At 41.2% G+C, this 21,444-nt stretch overlaps 1 protein-coding gene across 8 annotated transcripts in view; it reads left to right on the forward strand.

Moving 5' to 3' along the window:
* Window positions 1–21,444, forward strand: part of LOC141760937 (C-myc promoter-binding protein-like) — a 210,316-nt gene that overhangs the window by 31,341 nt on the left and 157,531 nt on the right. For all 8 annotated transcript variants that reach the window (XM_074624069.1, XM_074624057.1, XM_074624078.1 and 5 more), the window contains exon 2: window positions 19,306–19,636. In XM_074624069.1, coding sequence (XP_074480170.1) covers window positions 19,326–19,636 — 311 coding nt within the window. In that variant the 5' untranslated portion in view covers window positions 19,306–19,325. The remainder of the gene's footprint in view (window positions 1–19,305; window positions 19,637–21,444) is intronic.

The raw sequence follows: 21,444 nt of genomic DNA on the forward strand, positions 1-21,444 counted from the left end.
GGCAACATGGTTCGATAACTTTTTGATCTTTTGATAAGTTTTCATCCCAAAGGTCTTAAGATACTACTGACCAAGTTTCAGGTAGATCTGATTAATTTCTGAGGCAGTGTACATCAATGTGTAAAACATGATATTTCCTGTTACCACTAGGTGGCGCTATGACTGTGAGTCAAAATTTGCATATGGATGTTGTCAGACATGGACCTTTATCAGGCATGAGAAATTTGGAGCATATAGGTTAATGTACGACAAAGTTACAACAACTTCCTGTTTCTTGGCGAAAGGCGCTTATTCGCCGCCACGCCACGGCAACATAGTTCGATAACTTTTTGATCTTTGACCACCTTTTCATCCCAAAGGTCTTAAGATACTACTGACCAAATTTGAAGTTGATCGGGTTAAATCTCTAGGAGGAGTTCGTTAAAGTACAGCCCCTGGAAATGGTAAAAAACGCCATAAAATCCAACATGGCCGACTTCCGGTTTGGTTTACGGTATACCTCCAAGAGGGTTTTATTTACGTCTCGTCATGGTACATATACCTACCAAATTTCGTAAATTTAGGGGAAACGTGTCGTCGGGGCTACTCAATAGGGGGCGCTAGCGAGCCAATTTGCCACACCCGAGTACGAAACCCATATCAGATATTTATTTCACGCACGTCTGACACGTGTGCAAAATTTGAAAACGCGTTCATTATCCCAAGCACCTCATTTTTAGGCGCAAAGACAAGGATGAATAATAAGAATAATAAGAATAATAATCATTTGAAATACAATAGGTCCTCGGACCGACTTTGTCGGTGCTCGGGCCCTAATAATCATTTGAAATACAATAGGTCCTCGGACCGACTTTGTCGGTGCTCGGGCCCTAATAATCATTTGAAATACAATAGGTCCTCGGACCGACTTTGTCGGTGCTCGGGCCCTAATAATAATCATTTGAAATACAATAGGTCCTCGGACCGACTTTGTCGGTGCTCGGGCCCTAATAATAATCATTTGAAATACAATAGGTCCTCGGACCGACTTTGTCGGTGCTCGGGCCCTAATAATAATAATCATTTGAAATACAATAGGTCCTCGGACCGACTTTGTCGGTGCTCGGGCCCTAATAATCATTTGAAATACAATAGGTCCTCGGACCGACTTTGTCGGTGCTCGGGCCCTAATTAAAAGTACAATGTCTGTTAATGCATCCTGACTATCCCCTCACTGGCTCTTGAATACACACACAGACAGTACATTAAATCCATCTAAGAGCAATTAACGTGCATGTTTAGTTGTGTAATTAATGGTGATGCCTGAAAGAACGTGAGATGCATTTCCCGCAGTACCAACGGTAAATATGCAAACTTTTTTTCATGCACAAAGCTGACAAAGCCTAAAGCTTGTTGGCCTTTCATCTGTGGATATACAGTACCTTTGTTTTCATATCTCTGTTTTTAATTGTTGTTTTGTGAACTGGAAGTTTATAAGATGCAGCTATATCATGACCAGCAGTAACTCCATTACATTTCACTCAGGTGTGTCTGGCTGCAGAAATGTGGAACAGCTCGAGTTGAGTTTCCCTCAGCATTTGTTTGAATAGGTTGAATAATACGTTAGGTGTACAGATTACTAGGGCTAAGACGGTACAGCTACAGTATCTCCCGATTTGACACTATCACGATACTTGGGTGCTGATTCGATATGTATTGCGACTTTTAAGTATTGCGATTCTACAAGTATTGCGATTCGATTTTACATTTATTGAGATTTTTGTTAAAGCTGAAGTAGGCGAGATTAGAGCAAATATGACTAAAAAAAGTTATTTTTATAAAACGGTTGCTATATTGTGACAGTGGTACATGAAACAGGTAACCTGAAAAAAATCATGTTCCTCTGTGTCCTCCGGTGCTCCCAACGGCATCTGCAAGATTTCACAGATATATATCCTCAGATTGCAGTAGTTTAAATTCACTGACATGGTGACATTTCACTGGGTGAAGACTACCAGAGGTGGGACCAAGTTATTGTTTTGTAAGTCTCAAGTCTGTGACTCAAGTCCCAACTCAGGTCTTGAGTCCTAAACAAGCCATATGAGCTCTTCACCAGATGTAACATCTTTTTAACAGCAGAGTAACTGGATCCAACTGGTGCTCAGTAACATAACGTCAGTTCTTCATGGGTTTCTCCGAGAGAGAGAGAGAGAGAGAGAGAGAGAGAGAGAGAGAGAGAGAGAGAGAGAGAGAGAGAGAGAGAGAGAGAGAGAGAGAGAGAGAGAGAGAGAGAGAGAGAGAGAGAGAGAGAGAGAGAGAGAGAGAGAGAGAGAGAGAGAGAGAGAGAGAGAGAGAGAGAGAGAGAGAGAGAGAGAGAGAGAGAGAGAGAGAGAGAGAGAGAAAAAGAAAGAAAAAAAAAAAAATCCAGCCACAATAGCAGTCTAGCAGCTGTAATAGCTAATACAAGTAGGATTAATAACACAAAACCAATAGTGGTGGATGGAAAGAGTGATAATACAACTATCGGGATTGATATCATTGAGTCGTCCTCAGACGGGCAGCTTTCAAGCAGAGCTTCCAGCTGTCTCAGTCCACCATACATCTGGCTAGCTTGCCAGCACTGCCCAGCATCTATCCTCAGTACATCCATGTGTGTTGGTGTGGGACGTCCCTGTGATATCCCTATATGTATTCTATATATACAGTTCCCTGTAACACCTTATTTTGGAAACCGGACGTAGTCCCACGTGTCTACTTCCTCTAACTTGTCGAAGGTGGTATCTAGCTCTCCCGTCAGCTCCGTTCTCTTTATCCATCCATGGTCAGCTCCATCGGGGCCGTTTCAATGCAGAGAACAGAAATGTCAGTATATGGCAGAGGTGGGAGTAAGTCACACGTGCAAGTCACGAGCAAGTCTCAAGTCTCAAGCAAGTCCCAAGTCACTGTGGGGAGAATCAAGCAAGTCAAGTCGAGTCACTGCTGTAAGTCAAGCAAGTCCATTCGAGTCACAGCTCATGTCAAGCAAGTCACAAGCCAAGTCATACGAAATTCTGATGACCTACCCCAGTCTCCACATTTAAAATCAGTTCAAAGACAGTGGTCATGAAAAGATGATTATAGACATACTTTACAGGGCTCATGGTGAGTCAAATTAAAATGCTCACCATGGCAAATTAAACAAAAAGTTGCAAGTGAAGTGTCCCTTGAAAATATTGAGTTACGGATAAATAAATATTGTTAACAAAATCTTTATGCTTCATTCCTTCTCTCTTTCTTTTATTTCGATCCGAAGGCTGCATTATTAATAATAATAATAATAATAATATAATAATAATAACAGCAAATGTTATGGTAATATCACGTGTTGAAATGAAACATTTACAAACCTCCTTTGATTATTAATTGTGCTTTGGTAGGCTATAAACTATCCCTTAGCTATAAAACAACAAAGGCATACATTTCAGAAACTTTTAGAAAAACTTTTAACAACTAACTTGATCATCAGAAAATAATGCATCGTAATAATGAATGAAGCAATCAACACCTGGGCTGTAATCCCATTTGTCTGGTGCTGTGGTTAATCTACGCCTGGTCACCATATCAAGAACTGTAGATTACTTTATATAACGTTAGCTAACGGGCTCAGAGTTCATTTAGTTAGGGTATTATCACAGTTTAGCTAACGTAATAACGTTAGTCTGTTACTAACCTCAATTATATATGCATAAGAAGCTCCAGTCCACTATAAATCTAGCATAACATTAACGTAACTTGCATGCAAATAAATTATTGAATTAACATACAAATCAAACGAAATGTACCTTGAAAGCACATGAAACATTAACAAGGCTTTAATCACAGGGCTGTCCCCCTCATGACACACTGAAGCCATGGGCACACTACCCGCATCAGGAGCGCGTGGCGTCTGCGTCGCGTGGTGGCTGCGTGATGCAGGAGTCTGGTGTTCACACTAGATACGTGTTGGCTGCGTGTCGGCCGCCTTTCAGCTGTGTTTCTGATGCTGCTGTCAGCCCTTTCTTTCTGCATAGAGTTTGCCTTTTAATGGCCATTTAACTTCATGATAAATATAATTTATATTTATTTTAGACAGAGAAAGGTTCAGAAACGTGTGGTAATTAGAAAATAATAGTAATAATCCACAATTAAAACTCCGTACTGTATTCATTTATGATGCTTTCCAAGTCACTGCTTGTTCCACATCACTGTCCGGCACATATTTCAGAATAAAAGCTTTGTGTCAACAAATGAAGGAATTCTGTGCAAAGAAAACCCGCTTTAGGGCATTTATTTTGAAATGGAAGCAGGAAGTGTTGATTTAAACCCCAAACTTTATCAATTCTTGGAGCACTCAAAGTGACTGCGTGTTCCACAGCACTGACTGCTCATATTTCAGAATAAAAGCCTTGTGTTAACAAATGAAGGGATTCTGTCTATAAAAAAATGCCTGAGGGCTTTTATTTTGAAATGAAAGCAGGAAGTGTTGATTTAAAAACAAGTTTACTTAACTTTACTTTTTTTCATCTCCGTAACATATTCTACAGATAGACCTCGAAACTGTAGTAAAGTCTTGCTGGTATGAAGTTAATATACAGTCACTAGATCACCTTCACTGTCTGTGACATATTCTACAGATGTCTAGACATGGAAACTGTATTATGTAGCTGATATGATGTCCATATACAGTCACTAGATCACCTTCACTGTCTGTGACATATTCTACAGATGTCTAGACATGGAAACTGTATTATGTAGCTGATATGATGTCCATATACTGTCAATAGATCACCTTCACTGTCTGTTGCTGCTGGGACACGCAGCCGAGACGCGAGCGGCTCACGTGGGCAGTGTGTCCACTCTAATCTGTTAACATGGACGCCGAAATAAAAAACAACACGCCACGCAGCCGGGATGCGAGCCTCATGCGGGCAGTGTGTCCACCACTTGACAGTCTGGGAGTCCTGTAGAGATTTTTCCTCAGAGGAAACTCATTGTTGTCTCGGCCTACGTACATTATTTTTAAGCTTTAGTTTTGAACCCGAACCATCTCTGTCACATCATGTTGCTTGCCACAGCCTATTATAATTAAAATTGTGGAGCTCAGACCACATTTTGTCCAGGATGGAGACACCGGGTGAAAGACTGACAGGACGGACGGTCCTGAGGGAGCTATAAGAGGAGCCAAATGCCTGTTGATGCGCAGAAGGAACTGTGTAGAATAATTAATCAAAATGACACGTTTGATGTACACATACTGTATAAGCACGGAGGACTCTGTGGTTCAAAACTACACTAAATGTGACCAGCGGATCTGTTGGTGTCCGTGCGTAATTGTGCCTTAACAGAAGCGAGGTGCGCTGTGCTGTCTGTATACTTATCTCGTGCACACAAATTAATGAATGAGTGGAACTAGGGGTGGGTGATATATCGAATATAGTTGATGTATCGCGGCTTGTCCCACGCGTGGTATATAAAATGACTATCGCGAACATCGACTACAAATTGTCATGTAATGTTTTTAAGCCACCCCGCCGGCATGAGACTCGCTTTGGCATTTCCTTCTCTCCTCCGGCTCCCTCTAACAGACACAGATACACACGTCACAGACTCCACCCTCATCCAGACTCTCCTGGGCGAGGGTGATGTATTCGACCGGCGTGTTTTTGTTTATGGAGGGACGCAGCGGAGAGAGAATGAGTCTGGAGAAAGTGAAAGAACCGAAGCGGCAAAGCGAGTACGGTAGCGAGAACATGACCAAAGCAACCAGAACCAGACCAGAGGCAAATGACTCTTGCTTCCTCGCTTTCCAAAGCAATCCCATATGACAAAAAAAGTGCAAAATGCAAAGAAATCACGGCCGCTGTAAACACCTACATCACAACATTAGCGTAGTTGAAAAGCCCAGATTCAAAAGACTCATTAAGACACTTGATCCAAAATATGAACGTCCAGCTAACACAACCAAAACTGTCAGCCTGAATTAGTGGACAAGCATGCAGTTTTGGCCATACAGTAGGCTACACCTCGCGGTTGGTGAGTCTTTCTACACTGCTGGGAAAATAATATTTTGTATTATCAGTAATGTTATAACAGCTTACTGGTTAATATAACAATAAGTTACTATACACAAATTACACACCATTAAAAACTGTGTGTGTGTTATGTATTTATCAAAATATATAAAGCATGTATTGCCAGATAACTATTTGGTTAAAGTGAATACTGTTGGATAATGTTTTGTTGAATTTAACTTGTGATTTCCCCCTTTTTGCATGCCAGATTAAAATAGTTCCAACAGAAACCACTAATGAATATAAACAAGAAGGTTTTAATGCAGACATACAGTGTGCTGCAGGGACTACAAGAATCATCATATTGGTGTGATTGTATGCATCAAAGGGTTAAATCGAGCATTTATGAAGTGCTTAGAGGATATTTGAAAATATTGCGATATATATCGTGTATTATTGCCTAAAAAATATTGCGATATTATTTTTAGGCCATATCGCCCAGCCCTAAGTGGAACATGATGAACGTCTATGTAAGTATATAATTATTTTTTTTATTGTAGTGAAAACCGGGACAATTTATTAGTGACTGTTGAAAACCGGGACATTTGAGTGTTTTACAGATATGTGTCAGGAATCGGGACACATCAGCTTGAAACCGGGACTGTCCCGGACAAACTGGGACGTCTGGTCACCGTAAACAACACACCAAAATACCGGTGCCTCCATCACTCAGATTGATAACCTGTGAAATTGAGCACGCAGCTGTGTTAGCTAGTAACGTGTCCCCATAGTTTAACTGGTTATATGTCCCCGAATCAGTCCCCCCATTGTCTTTTACATTAACGATATGTCTTCTCAACAAAATGCATAATCGATTTGAAGCCAAGTCTAACGTAGCTTAAACATAACGTTAGCTTTGTAGCTAATATTTGACCAGCCAATAAGTTAGCTAAAAAGACTCATGTAGCCTACCTTTGTGGGTTTTGTGGTGACGGATGAAGTTGGATGTTGTGGTGGTCGTGTCACAGATCTTTGAGCTGCAGACCTTACATACCGCTGTTCTCTTCTTACTACCGTCATCGACAACATAATCATTGAATCCAAATTGTATTATTTCTGTACTAGGCCCCTCCATGACAGCTCGCTGCCTCCTGCGTTGGCCTCTGCTGCGTCCTAGTAGGTTGCCAGGTTTGCACGCATTGTACTAGAAATCAACCGATGTTTCAAAAACAAAACGTAACTTCTCAGTATCTAAAAAAATTAAAATATATAATAAAAAAAAAAAGTCAAGTCCTTTCGAGTCATCCGTTTTAAGTCTAAGTCAAGTCTCAAGTCATGAATACCAAGTCAAAGTCAAGTCTTTTATCAATGTTAGTCAAGCAAGTCTCAAGTCCTCAAATTTGCGACTCGAGTCTCCAACCTCTGGTATATGGGTGCTCTACAGTTGTAGCGTCGGCCCATTTGACCACGGAGATGAGAGCGACGGCCGGCTCGACCGCACGTTACTGCGATACGATAACGTTTCATGTCCGTGACAGAGTTAGCAAGCAGCTTTAGCCGTGATGTCTAGCTCTGCTTTTCCTGTCAATGTGTGAATCTCAAAGTGTTTCCATCCTTTACTGGATGTGTAGTGTTTACCACGCTGGATTAACATGGGAGGGTGCAGGTCGTATCCACGCTGACCCTCCAACTTTTTTCTGCTCCGTCGTATCTGCCGGTTTCTGCTCGCTACGGCCAGCTACTGTTTGTTTTGGTTGACGGATATGGAACGGATATGACGTGACGTTACTCAGACTATAACAACGAAAGCTGTAACTTCCTTCTACCTGTGCATAGATTAAAATGAAGCAAATTGATTCTGGCATTAAAACATTGATTTCGAAATCATAAAAGAAATTGCGATACATAAGTGAATATATTTTTCCCCCACCCCTACAGACTACAGTATTACATGGAAAAAGTAAACTTAATTTTCACAGAGGTCATCTTTCCTCCAAACGTTACATGAACTGATTGCGCTAAAAGAGCCAAATGCCCCCCCCACTCCCCTCAGGGCTAACTAGAAGCAGATGCTTGGCTAGCAAGGCTTCCTACCGGCTTGTGTTTATGTTCTTGAGCACATTCCTCTTCACCTCCTCCACGTGTCTGCCCTGCTGTGGCCGTCTCTGTGCTGGATGTCTATACAGCTGGAGCCAAGAGCAGCGACTGGGCAGCTTGAGCCTCAAACGTGAGTCCCTTTGGGGAGTTTCATTGGCCGCCGGTCCTCGTGAACTGGAGACAGCTGGAAATCGTGTCATGTTGGCTGAAAGGAAACCCTTGTGGAAGCGACTGAAGGGCCGTTGGGTCTGGACGTCTTATCGAACTCCTCCCTGAACTCCTGCTGTGGTTATAAGTCAGCGAGTTTGGGCTGGGAAGCTTTGTCTACGGCTCTGGCACCAGGCCCTTCATGTGGCCGGGTTTAAAGTTTCTGGGCCTGTGGTGCTTTTCACCAAGTCTGTTTCTCTTGTTTCTGTGGCTCCCACACTGCCCGATGAGTGCAGAGTGTCAGATAACCTGTGCATACAGTAGCTGTGTCAGGTCATAAAGTACCTTTTAAAGCAAGCTAACCACATCATTTAAGGCACTCTTAGTCAATTGCTGATTTTACAAAGACAAATAGTCTGCAAGTTCTCGGGGAAAACCGTGTCTTGAGGCATTTGTGCAGAACAAACCCACGTCAATAAATGATTCAGAAACACATACATATTACGTGTAGTGCCTCAGGAACTCTGTGAAGGCCTCCAGTGACCTTTTCAAGGGGCTTCTGCTGCCTGAGTACACTCCTCTCTTAAATGTTCACAGCTTTTTATGCGGACGAATCCTCTTTCTGGGTGTTTACCTCAAGTAAGACCAAGTCAAGCTTTCCCTTCCAGGTCAGTCTGCCAGGGGAGAAGTAGAGCAGCCAGAACATTAAGATATTTGGAATTAGACCACTTTATTTTATGTGTCAGGCACGGTGTGAGTCATAGCATAGATCCTGGGAGGGAATCCAGTTATGAATAAATGCGCAATAGATGGGTGTTTCACATTGTTGTGCCTTCTCAGCACTTTGATGCAACTGTTTCTGTGCAGACTGAACATCTTGTATTAATATAAGGGCTGTCAATTGATTAAAATATTTAATCACAACTAATCTCATGATTTTCACAGGTACTGCATTTAGATTAGAAAATATGCTCAAATCATAACATGTCAAACTGCAGCCCAACAGACAACAACAGCTGTCAGTGTGTCAGTGTGCTGACTTGACTATGACTTGCCCCAAACTGCATGTGATTATCATAAAGTGGGCATGTCTGTAAAGGGGAGACTCATGGGTACCCATAGAACCCATTTACATTCACATACCTGGAGGTCAGAGGCCAAGGGACCCCTTTGAATATGGCCATGCCAGTTTTTCACCAAAATTTAGCGTAAGTTTGGAGCGTTATTTAACCTCCTTCCTGACACTCTAGCATGACATAGAGAACCAAGAAAAATAAAGAACCACTGAATTCCTTAGGTTTTCTAGTTTCATATGATGCTACAACCTAAAAATCACAAATTGCGTTAATGCGTTAAAGAAATCAGTGGCGTAACTTTGACAGCCCTAATTATTATGAAATGGATTTTTAAAAGATTGTTTCCTGGGTTTCATCATGATCATGTGGGTGCAGCATAGTCTCTCAGTGGATCAGTTTTTGTTGTGTAACCCATAAATCCTCGCAATCACCTTTAAAAGAAGATTGACTGATGGCTAAGTGAAAGTAGGAACTGTGAAATGTAGAATTCATTTTTCATTCAGTCACCTGTGTTTCTGTCGTGAACTCAGAGATTTCTTCTTTTCTTGAAATAAAGGGCAGGCAGAGACAATAGAGGCGGTTTGATTTCAGTGGGAGTTTGGGCTTGTCCCACACATGCAGTATATATATGTAATCCTTATGTAACGGTGCCACAGTGCTGCTGCTTCGGTTTGCATTGTATTTTTAGCAGGCTGACAGCATGGCAGTGATGAGTATCATTCTTTGGTCAGTCATGTGGCTCTGTGGTCGGTGACACTGCAGAGCTCTGTACTGCTTCACATCCACAGGACTGCAATAAATTAGGCCAACATCTTTCTTTTGTTACAGTTTTGTACGAAGTGAAGAGTTAAGTGTACTTACTGAAACAATACCCTCCAATACCGTCTGTTTTTTGTCAGTTGAGTCTAATGCAAAATCCCTCTGGGTCAATAAAGCAGCAGTCATTTGCAAGAAACGAGATAGCCTCTGTACTGGCCGACACACCCTGTGTAATTCAACCTCTCCTTTCATTATACATTGCATATGATGTCATAGTTTTTTTTATAATGACTACATATGCTTTTAATATGTTTTAAATTTAGAGAAATTGAACTTAGATTGGTAATAGTTTTATGTAGCTGTCCTGCTCTTGACAAAACCACACATGTTGATCACGTTAGTTCAGCCTTTCATTTTGCGTGTGAAATACAAGAATGTGACCCCAGGACCGTGTGCTCACACACACACACACACACTCACATATACTCACACTCAAAGAGAACTTCATTAATGTCTCACCTCTTCTTCAGGCCCGTCAGCCGTTCGGACGCATGCTGCTCACATACAGGCTTTTCTTGGCAGGGAGTGTTGTAAGCACATGTTAAGGTGCTCTGGCTGTCCTCGACCAAAGAAATTCTAAGTCAACTAAGGGCGCTTTCACAAGCCAACGCTTGGTCTGCTTTAATTGAACTCTAAAGCAGTTCAATTGGACGGTTGTGAACGCAGTAATCATACTCTCGTGTAGCCCAAAACAACTGGACCAAGACCGCTTGCGAGAGGTGGTCTCGTTCCGTTTCCAAGTGAATCGAAACGCAGGCTGCCTGTGTGGGCATTTGTTGAGATGGACACAGGTAAACGACAGGTTAACATGAGTGGGAGAGGACGGACCTGGACATCTGCAGAGGTTTGATGTTTGCTTGACTTCTGAGAACAGAAAAGTCCACAAAAATAGCGACGTTTATAAAGTCTTTCTAGATAAACTGGAGGAGAATGGATTCGTGCACAGTAGATCGGTGATGAGTCAAAGTGAAAAAACTCCGACAGCATCAAAGTCTGCGGTTCCCTGCATAGAAGTGGCAGCTCCCGAGACGAAAATGAGAAATTTGTTCCTTCGTACAAGCCCCTAAGCAATTTTTTTTTTTTATTTGGTCCGCTTTGATATTTGCACCATGAAACATAGTTTATTTAATCGATCGACAGATCTGTTAAACTGAGTTTCTCCAAAAAGAATCACACAGAAGCACCACTTTAAATCTGGTGTTTACCAGAGATGTGCTCATCAGCTTCTTAGAAATAAGTCATTCAGCACAAAAAAGACTAATCAACTAAAGAAATCTTGACTAAGACCAAAACGAGCGATTAGTCGACTAATCCACTAATCGACTAAGAGGGGGCAGTAGACGTAGAAGGTGCTATAGGAATGTGTGTGTTTGTTCCACCACATATCGCTTCCTATTTCACTTATGTTGCTGTTTTCCTAATGCCACAGCTGTTCTGTCCCTCCACCAAAAGAAGGGAAGACGTTAATGAAAGTCTGAATTATTAAAAAAAAAAAAATCTGTATTCTGGATGATGATTGATGATTTAGATCAGAGGATGTGAAGCATAGCTATTTCAATCATCTAGTTTTCACTTGCACAAGTGCTGCAGTGGACCTGTTTTCATTTTGAAATGAGAGAGGGCTCCCTTTTTGTATTTTGTGTATGTTGTATGGCTTCCTCTTGAAACAGCGAGCAGAAAACCAGGGACCAACCATTCCACGAGAGGGTACGTCACCGCTTGAACGGCCAGTTGAGTCAAAGAGTATAGGAGCAAAAAGAAGAAACTCCGGTGCTTTTTTTGACAACAGCCTCTGCCGCTATTATATTAAAAACGCTTATTATATTTATAATGTTTTATTGTTTAACACGGGCTGTTTTGGTAGAATATGACAATAGAAGAGAAACAATTTAGTTTTAATTTGTACAGCACTTTTTAGGCGGACGTTTTACTGGCTTTCAGTCCAAAATGGGGTAAGTGTAGCTCTGCTGCTGGGCGCTGATGTTGCAATGGAACGAACAATTGACTTTCACTTCTTGGCAATATACGTTCTTTGGTTGAATTGAGCAGCACGTCCCCTAGTGTCCTCGACGAACCTTGTGGACACGTACCGCTGGATTTAACATTATAGACATGACCACTGAATATTTGTATAACAATTTAGCCACAAATTCAGACTGACACGACACGGTCCAGCCAAGTACTCGGTTTTGCTTTTTTCATGCTGAATGACTTATTTCCAAGAAACTTCTGAGCACATGTCTGATAAACACCAGATTTAAAGTGGTGCTTTTGTGTGACTCTTTGTGGAGAAACTCAGTTTTACAGATCTGTTGATTAAATCAACTAAAAAAAAATCATTCGACAAGTGTTAGTCGACTAAGACTTTCTATGGCCAAGGACAGGCCTAGTATTTTGTATTGAACTCAATTCCAGAGTAAACGTTTCTACAAGAGAAGTGAGCATGTGTCCCACATCCTGTCCTCTGGGTGTTACTCCAAAGTGTTGTAATGCGAGTGTCCCAGGAACATTTATGAGTCTGCTCTGTGTATTGGACAGGAAGTGGAGCATAGACGGTGGTCTTGGACTCAGGATGATGTGCAGATGTGCGGCCCCCTAGAGGTCCATGTGGTCAATCTTAGTTTAACCAGTTATTCCCCAGCTGATAACCACAGGAGCTCTGCCAGTATCGAGACAGATTTAAGATGTGGGATGAGGACTGAATGTCCTGGTTCCACATGAGGAAGAGAAGGACCAGAGGCTATAGGTCCACCTCACTCTCCTCATGTCTTCTGCCTTATCAGAGCTGACCAGACATTACTTGGCACAGAAAATGAGCTCATTGTGACGTCTTCTTTGGTTTCACACAGTGAGGACGTGATGAGCTGAGATGCATTTGTAATCCAAGAGCCACAGTGTTTTCTCACCATCTGTCAATAGCTGGAAGTGATAATAACCGAAGAAATAAACACAAATCGCTCTTTGTTTGGATATAAGATTGGCTCACTGACCCTGCAAATATCATTTCATTAAACCAATAAACATCCAGCTTATCTGGGTTAGACAAGCTTTAGGTAAACAAACAGTTTTCAACACCAAATGTTGTGTCCATAACAGCTTAGCTAGCATAGCTAATGTTGGTGGGTTCATGGCACTGTCTGGCTGCGATGGTTCCACACAATTAATTAACTCAATCAACTAACAATGGCATTATTGTAAAATATAACATTAGTTGCTCTAACCAGAGCAACCTAATGACTAGGGATGCACCGATTGCAAAATTCTGGGCTTATACCGATGTTTAAAATAAAAATGAGGCCGATACCGATGTGCCAGGGAAACAAAGACCTCTTCATTATAAAGAAATCAGCCCTTCATTCATATCTTGAATGAGCACAATTTAAATTGTACAAATTTATGAAAGAAGCTTTATAACAACCTTCTTTCACATGAAAAATAACTTCTTCAAAATCCCTTTAACCTATATACAACTACCTACTCAATGAGAGGAATTTATTACCTAGTGCAGCAAAAACATTTTGTGAAACATAAATGAAATGTAATTAAATCAGCAGTTAACAACCCAACATTTAGCCAGCACAAAATGAAAGCAACACAACACGTAAACATCGGCCATCGGTGATGTCATCTTATCTGCCGAATGGCCGATTGCAGTCAACGAGGAAATCGGCCGATACCAATGTTGGACCGATAAATCAATGCATTCCTACTAATGACCACAAGGTAAACATGATTGGGTCGAAATCACAAACAGAACACGTACAAAGTGTCTGCTAACTGTTAACTGGTGACTCACAGCCGAATGTGTCGTTATTGCTTTTAGTGACGGCAGCTGTGTCCTTGTAAAAGCCTTCAATTTTACTTCTATGAATTGTAAGTACATACTCATCTGTGTTTATTATCTACGCCAAGCATTTATGGAAGTTACTGCCAGCAACCACGGACAAATGTGTCTAAGTCACTGCGACTTGCCACCGCAGTAATGCCGGCGCTGCTATGGCGGAACACACAGAACGGTCGCCGGATGTGTCTCTACAAATGGAAGAAAATACAGAAAGAAATGGGTTTCAATGATGAGATGGCATGGGGGAACTGAGTTTCAGTCTGCACGATTGTATATGGAAGATAACTTGGCTGTTTCTTCTATTGGTGCTTCTTGATAGTCAGTGCAGCAACATCTATCACAAGGACACTTTTACGTGAAATGTCTTTAACAGTGCGACTGATCAAATACCAAATATCGCAATGTGCAGGTGAGGAGGAAGATTCCCTGGTAGAGGTCAGGAGAGAGAAAGATCACTTTGATCTCTTCTTTACTTCCTTTAGTTTGTGATGGTGAGGAGAACAAAAGGAGGTCCAGTGATTCATGTTAGCTGTGGCGGCAGCTCAGGTCATGCTAGCATAGCATCACACAGACTGGAGTTGGCAGCTTTTTCACCTTTACTAACACACCCTGCTTATTAAGCCTTTCCTTTTTCCCACACCCTCTTACTGCATGTGGTTGGAATCACAGACCTTGTCCAGTTGAATTATTCAGAATTCAATTGAAATCTCCTTGCAATGAATTGGCTATCAGGGTGAGAAATGATCACAGACTGTGTCACCAACTTGGCAGTGTTTTTAAAGAAATCAAACAGCCATCTGTGCAAAATTCTGTTTTGTATGAAAACATTAAGACATGTTTGAATTGTGTCCTGTTTCTTACATTCAATCTGCGTTCTTGCTGTGCAGATACACATTTCTCACACCTCCTGATTCCAGCTGTCGTGACCCCAATGTGTTCTTGTGTTTTTGCACGACTGACCAGGAGAAGAGCGAGAGTACTGGCGCGGCTAAAGTTTCATTTGAACCCACAGAGACAAACTGGTGTCCTGAAGGCTCGAGTGTCAGGAGGTTGAGTGATGAATCTGGCCACTGAGGCAGACTAAGACTTTACACCAACACACCCAGAGGCTGCCAATTCTGTCTTGTAGACTGTAAAATAATGAGGTAGTGTTGAAGGAGAACCATTTTTACATTTCATTGTGTTCAGTTTTTCTTTGAGTTGTCACTGATACATATGCATCCTTGTGGGTCACAGTGATCTTGGGAACTGATTTATTTTTTCTTTCTGTTCTTGGAGAGACAAAATTAGCATTTCTTTGAACAGTAAAAAACTGAACACTATTTATGTGACATCTAGTGTATTATAACTTGCCGTAGTGGTAAATCAGTTTGTAATGCAGATGTAATATATGACTTTTCTACAGATTTTGGTCCCCATGGTTAGAAACAAAAGCTGTTAAATATGCTAGAACAATGTACAGAAGGGACAGGAATTGTCACAGCTGATCACTATGGCAAAATTGAAATGCATTTTAAAGGATCAATAGGATTCCCACGCGTCCTGGAAAACCTGGAAAACAATTGACTAATTTTCCAGTCATGGAAAACACATGGAAATGAGAGAAAAAGTCAGATGTCCTGGAAAATCTTGTGTGGTCTTGGAAAATGATTTAAACGTTCTCCTATTTTAGCTGAGAATGAACTACAAGGATGTGTAACAGAGCTCCCCAAAGCAGATAACATTGCCATCTGAAAGGACTAAGTTATGTTCAGGATCATATAAGCGTTCAAATGGTAGTTTATGGATGACTGGTAGACTGGATGACATTACAAATTAAGTGTCCGAAACTCTCGGCCACTTAGGCGTCTCCAGATAACTTCTGTTATGATTTGACGCTAAATACAAATAAATTGAATTGAATTAATGTTGAATAGTGTTGGTTACATGTATGTTACATGTATTACATGTATTATGTAAATATGAGTTATTTCTGGCTGGTAACTGTGGTCGTTTTTATTATTATATTATTCTATGGTCAATCTGTCATGATTTCTGAGCATGTAAGAGATGAGTTCATAGATAGGTTATAGCCATACACTGCACATTTCTTAAATCAGACTTCCACAGAGAGGAACATATTAGTGTACGGCGCGATCCCTGTATGTCATACCAAGAAAATCTCCTGATACAGTCCTGAGAAATGATCTCTAGAAAAGAGTGGGAACCCTGATTGAGAAAATAGCCCCCTTGGTCATGTGATTGCTGTCTTGCATCATTTCATACTTCAAATGGCCTCATAATGCAACCAAATCTCCCATAAAAATCAAATCAAGGAGACAAGAAGTGACTTTTTAAAAGAAGGAAGCAACACATATTCAACACAACATTTTGGCATAGCCTCCAGCAGCTGCTCTTTATTGATATCCCATAGTTTCTCCTCACTCCATTACTTTTGTTCTCAGTTGTGTCTTTGTCTCCAAATGACTTTAGTAGTTTCGTCTCAGACTCTGACCCCAGTGGGCCCGACTCCTCTGTTTTCCTAAAATGGCTCTCGCTGTGATCATGACACAGCAACCAGTCAGTGGTCAATGCCGAGCTGGATCAAAGCACCACTGAACCTTTAAGATTCCCTGGATATCCTCAGAGGGCGCTGAAAGTGTTTGTTGAGTCTCCCTCTGTTTCTGAAACACAAAGTGCACTCCTGTTGTCTGGAGATTCACCCGATGAACTCAGCTGTGCAGCTCATGTCAGTGTGCTCAGGGTGCATTTTTTTGCTATAACATATTAGGGGTTGGGGAAAAAATCTCTATAGCATTGTATCTGGATATTTTGCTTGGCAATATTGTATCGATACACAGACATGAAGTATCAATCTTTTATTATAGAAACTATTAACCTCTTTTTTATTATAGAAACTATTAACACCATTCTGTGTTTCAGAGGTTGTAGCGGCTCAGTCTTAAAGCTAGATGGAAGATACTGGTATCATATGAAACTAGAAAACCTAAGAAATCAATTGGTACCAAGTAATGTTAGCTTGTCTACAGGAACACTAAATAATGTTATAGTTATAAAACAGATGTTGACAAACTGCATCACAGTTAGGGCTGTCATTCAATTAAAATATGTCATCGCAATTAATCGCATGATTGTCCATAGTTAATCGTGATTAATCACAAATTAATTTTTTATCTGTTCAAAATGAACCTTAAGTTTCAAGTTTATTTGTCATATGCATTTAAAAGTACAGTGAAATGCAATGAAATGCATTTTACCCTGGCTCTCTCTCAGCCCTTAAAATCTATAAATAGTACAGTTGATAAATATTACAATGAATAAGACAATACCTAAGAATAAAATTATAAAACAACCTAAAACATCCATAAAACAATCCACAGCTCTGCATTCATTTAGTGCTCCTGTTCAGTAGTCTGACCGCCTGAGGGTAAAAACCGTCTCTGAGGCGAGAGGTCCGAGCTCTGATGCTCTGTAGGCGCTTCCCTGAAGGGAGATATGAGAAAAGTGTGTATGCTGGATGACTTGTGTCCTGCATGATACAAAGAGCTTTCTTCCTGCAGCGAGTGGTGTAAATGTCCTGTAACTGTGGCAAACGGTGATCCAATCATTTTTGATGCTGTTTTCACTGTCCTCATCAGGAGTTTGTGGTCATGTGATGTAATGTTGCCAAACCAGAACAGTATGCATCCACTTAAGATGCTTTCTATTGTGGACCGGTAGAAGTTGATGAGGGTTTTTGTGGACATACCATGTTTCTTTAAAGGGAGATCGGTCAAATATTTAATCCTCTTATCAACATGGGAGTGGGCAAATACGCTGCTTTATGTAAATGTATGTATATATTTATTACTGTAAATCAATTAGCAACACAAAACAATGACAGATATTGTCCAGAAACCCTCACAGGTACTGCATTTAGCATAAAACAATATGATCCAATCAGAACATGGCAAACTGCAGCCCAACAGAAAACAACAGCTGTCAGTGTGTCAGTGTGCTGACTTGACTATGACTTGACCCAAAATGCATGTGATTATCATAAAGTGGGCATGTCTGTAAAGGGGAGACTCGTGGGTACCCATAGAACCCATTTACATTCACTGATCTGGAGGTCAGAGGTCAAGGAACCCCTTTGAAAATGGACATGATAGTTTTTTTGAGGTTTTTTTAGCCTCCTTTGCGATACTCTATCTTCACTCTAGCTTTAAAACTGAGCCCGCTACAGCCTAAAAATCTCAAGTTGCTTTAATGTGTTAAAGAAATTAGTGGCATTAAAATGAATTTGCGTTAACGCATTATTATCGCGTTAACTTTGACAACCCTAATCACACTATATCGCAATATATGTTATTGCAATACTCAGCATATTGCAAAATGTTTAAAATCACAATAAGATTGTATTGTGATTTAAATATGGTGATAAGATGGTATCATGACGGCCTCTGGTGATTCCCACCCCTACAACATTTGAACAGAATTGTGATTATGAGGTTTTGTGATAATGTCTTGATAGAAAACCAACATTCATTCACCGACAGCTGCTTTTGATCAGATTTTTATTGACGGTCATTTTATCATTGAAGAAGTCATTATTTCCTACTTGAAGGTGACATCCTGGGTATTTCTGTTGTGCTAACGTGTTAACCCACCCATGTCAGTGTACCTTTTAGCCTGTGTAGCTGGCGTTGTGCAGTCAGGGCATGCCCTTCTTAGGACAGATTAAGGAAACTTCTGTTTGGCTTTTATCACCCTGCTTAATAGGCTCCATGATATCACAAGGCTTCTAATCAGCAGGTTTGTATGTGGGACCAGCCTGTAATTGAGGCAGAATGTCAAGTGTGAAGAAACACCTCGCTGCTCCCTTTTTAAAATGCTCACTCAGGTCTGTTGAGCCAGCCAGGCCTTAACTGTGCTGGTTCGCTTTTTAGAATTAGAGGAAGCCAACAAATGTCCTGTCCTGTTCAGAGCCACCTGTTTTGTCAAAGTGTCCTTGAGCCAGCAGGACACTGAACTTTTAGCTAGTCAACTAAAGTCAGTCTGGTCAAAGACCGTCCACTATCTGCCTAAAGTGAAAATGGCCGCCTGGTACCTAATGGAAGCCCCTCTCCTCCTCACGTTGTACTGTCTCTTTTCATTTGCACTTCTACTGGCCTCCCCTCAGTAAGATTTATGACTGTCAGATTTTATTTTACTGCCATAGCAAGGACGCAAGAACCGTCTGTACCTGCTACCACAACGAAAATCAATCTCCCCTCCCTCTCTAACTCTCTCCCTCTCTTTGTCTCTCTTCCTCTTTCCCTCTGTAACCGTGCAGGCAGCCGGCGGGGATGGGAGATGATGGAGGACAAAGGCCCTCGTGTAGCCGACTACTTTGTGGTGGCCGGTCTGACAGACCCGTCCAAGCCGTTGGACCAGGAGATCCACTTTGATGACGCCTGCCACAAGACGGCCAAGCCTAAGGCGCCCATCACCGATGTGGCAGTGGTGATCCGTTCAATGGGCGAGGAGGTGCCGCCAGGTTTCACCTGCGTGGAGGAAACACCAACCGGTCATTCGGCTGATCTGAACAATGGAGGCCTCATGGCGCCCCAGATCTTCCTGTGCTACCGGCGAGGTCGAGACAAGCCGCCACTCACTGACCTGGGGTAAGTACCATAGGAGTCTACAGCCAAGGTAGCAGCTCTGTGAGGCTGAGCCAGATGCTAATACAGTATGCTCACAGTGCCGATTCTAACATACCGATGTTTCATGTGATGTCTTCACCATCTTACTTGAGCATGTTAACATGCTTACATTTGCTAATTAAGCACAAATTACAGTTGAGGCTGATGGAGATTTCATTATTTTTTTTTTTTTTTGGTAAACCATAAACTAGTCATCAAATTAAAATCAACAAATAAAGATTTCCACCTGATAATGATACAAGACGTAAAGTTCAGGGATCACCAAATGAATGACCTAAACAATTCATCCTGAAGTAGACCAAAATTCAAGAAAATCCATCCAATAATTGTTTAGATATTTCACTAAAAAACACAAATGTGGACTTCATGGTGGCGCTACAGTAGAAGTCAGGCAATACATTCAATCATTGAGGTGAGATTTCATTCTAAACCACAGTGGTGGAGCCATGCTGCTAGTATGGCTAGAACGTTGTTGTTATTTAACCACAGCAAAATCAATTTAAAAGCTCCATAAAAAGTCTTTCTGCAGTATAATGCAAAGCCACTGGCCAACAGGCCTGCTCATTTCTAGCTCTCATTGGGTCAACTTAAAGCTATGTCACCAACTTGTAAACAATAAATGTGACCAACCATCAATATGCCAGAATATGCCACAGTGCTTTTGGGAAAACAAAACTTTTATTTCCAATCTCCATACAATCCTGTTAATCCTACAGAAAGTGTGAGGCCTAGTCCCCACATACACGGCTATTTTTGTAAACTAGCTTTTTCTATGCGTTTTAACCTTTTGTCCACACCCAAACGGCATTTTAGGTCACTGAAAACTGAGCTTTTTGTCAAACTCCGGCCAGGGTGAAGATTTTCAGTCACTCCGTTTCCACTGTTTTGATGTGTAGGCAGGGAAAACGGGTTCATTTTGGCTTATAACGTCAGAATGGGCGCCATTGCGTACGTGTGTGTGTGTGTCTGACCCAACCTGCTCACTGGCCTTGATAGCGTTTCAATTGTATTTTTGCGTTTTCATCTGGATGGAGACTTTTTTAAAACCGTGCTTGTGTTGACAGGATTTTTTGGACAACGGAGGAAAAATTGCATTGATAAAAATACTGTTGTATTTTATCCATGTATCCCAATAATTACAAATGCAGCTCTGTATCTCTATAATCACAGGGTAAGTCAGGGTATTTTGCTGACAATAATGATGGTATATAATAAAGGCACTTCCACAAAAAGGCAGAATAGTTTTTAGGCTTTGGAATACGCAGACATTTTGGTATAGTGAAATAGATGAGATGCGATAAAGGACACACATTTTAAAATGCATGTTGACGTTGTATTTTCTGCTTCTGTTTCATCTGCTGTAGAATATATGACCAAAAAGTTGATTGAAGGAAACACTGACTCACTTTTTCTCATTTTATATTGCTTCAATTTCAGAAATTTGCTTTAAACTTATTTCATATTTTAAACAACTGAATATAATCACCGTAATGAAGTGCACAGAGTCTGAGCTCACCTAACACACACACACGGCCATGTCATTTATGTTTTGCAACATGTTGCTGTGTCCATTATTTCTCTCATTCCTAGAAATGATAAGCTGCTCTCAGCAAACATTGTGGTTGCTGTTGTTTCTACAACTGTCGATGGGCACTTTCACAAGCCAACATTTAGTCTGTTTCTATCAAACTCTGGTGTAGTTTGTTTGGGCAGTTGTGAACGCAGTAATCCTACTCTGGTGCAGACTTTGCTTGTGAGAGGTGGTCTCA

Source organism: Sebastes fasciatus, chromosome 2, assembly GCF_043250625.1.
Source record: "Sebastes fasciatus isolate fSebFas1 chromosome 2, fSebFas1.pri, whole genome shotgun sequence".
NCBI classification, from domain to species: domain Eukaryota; kingdom Metazoa; phylum Chordata; class Actinopteri; order Perciformes; family Sebastidae; genus Sebastes; species Sebastes fasciatus.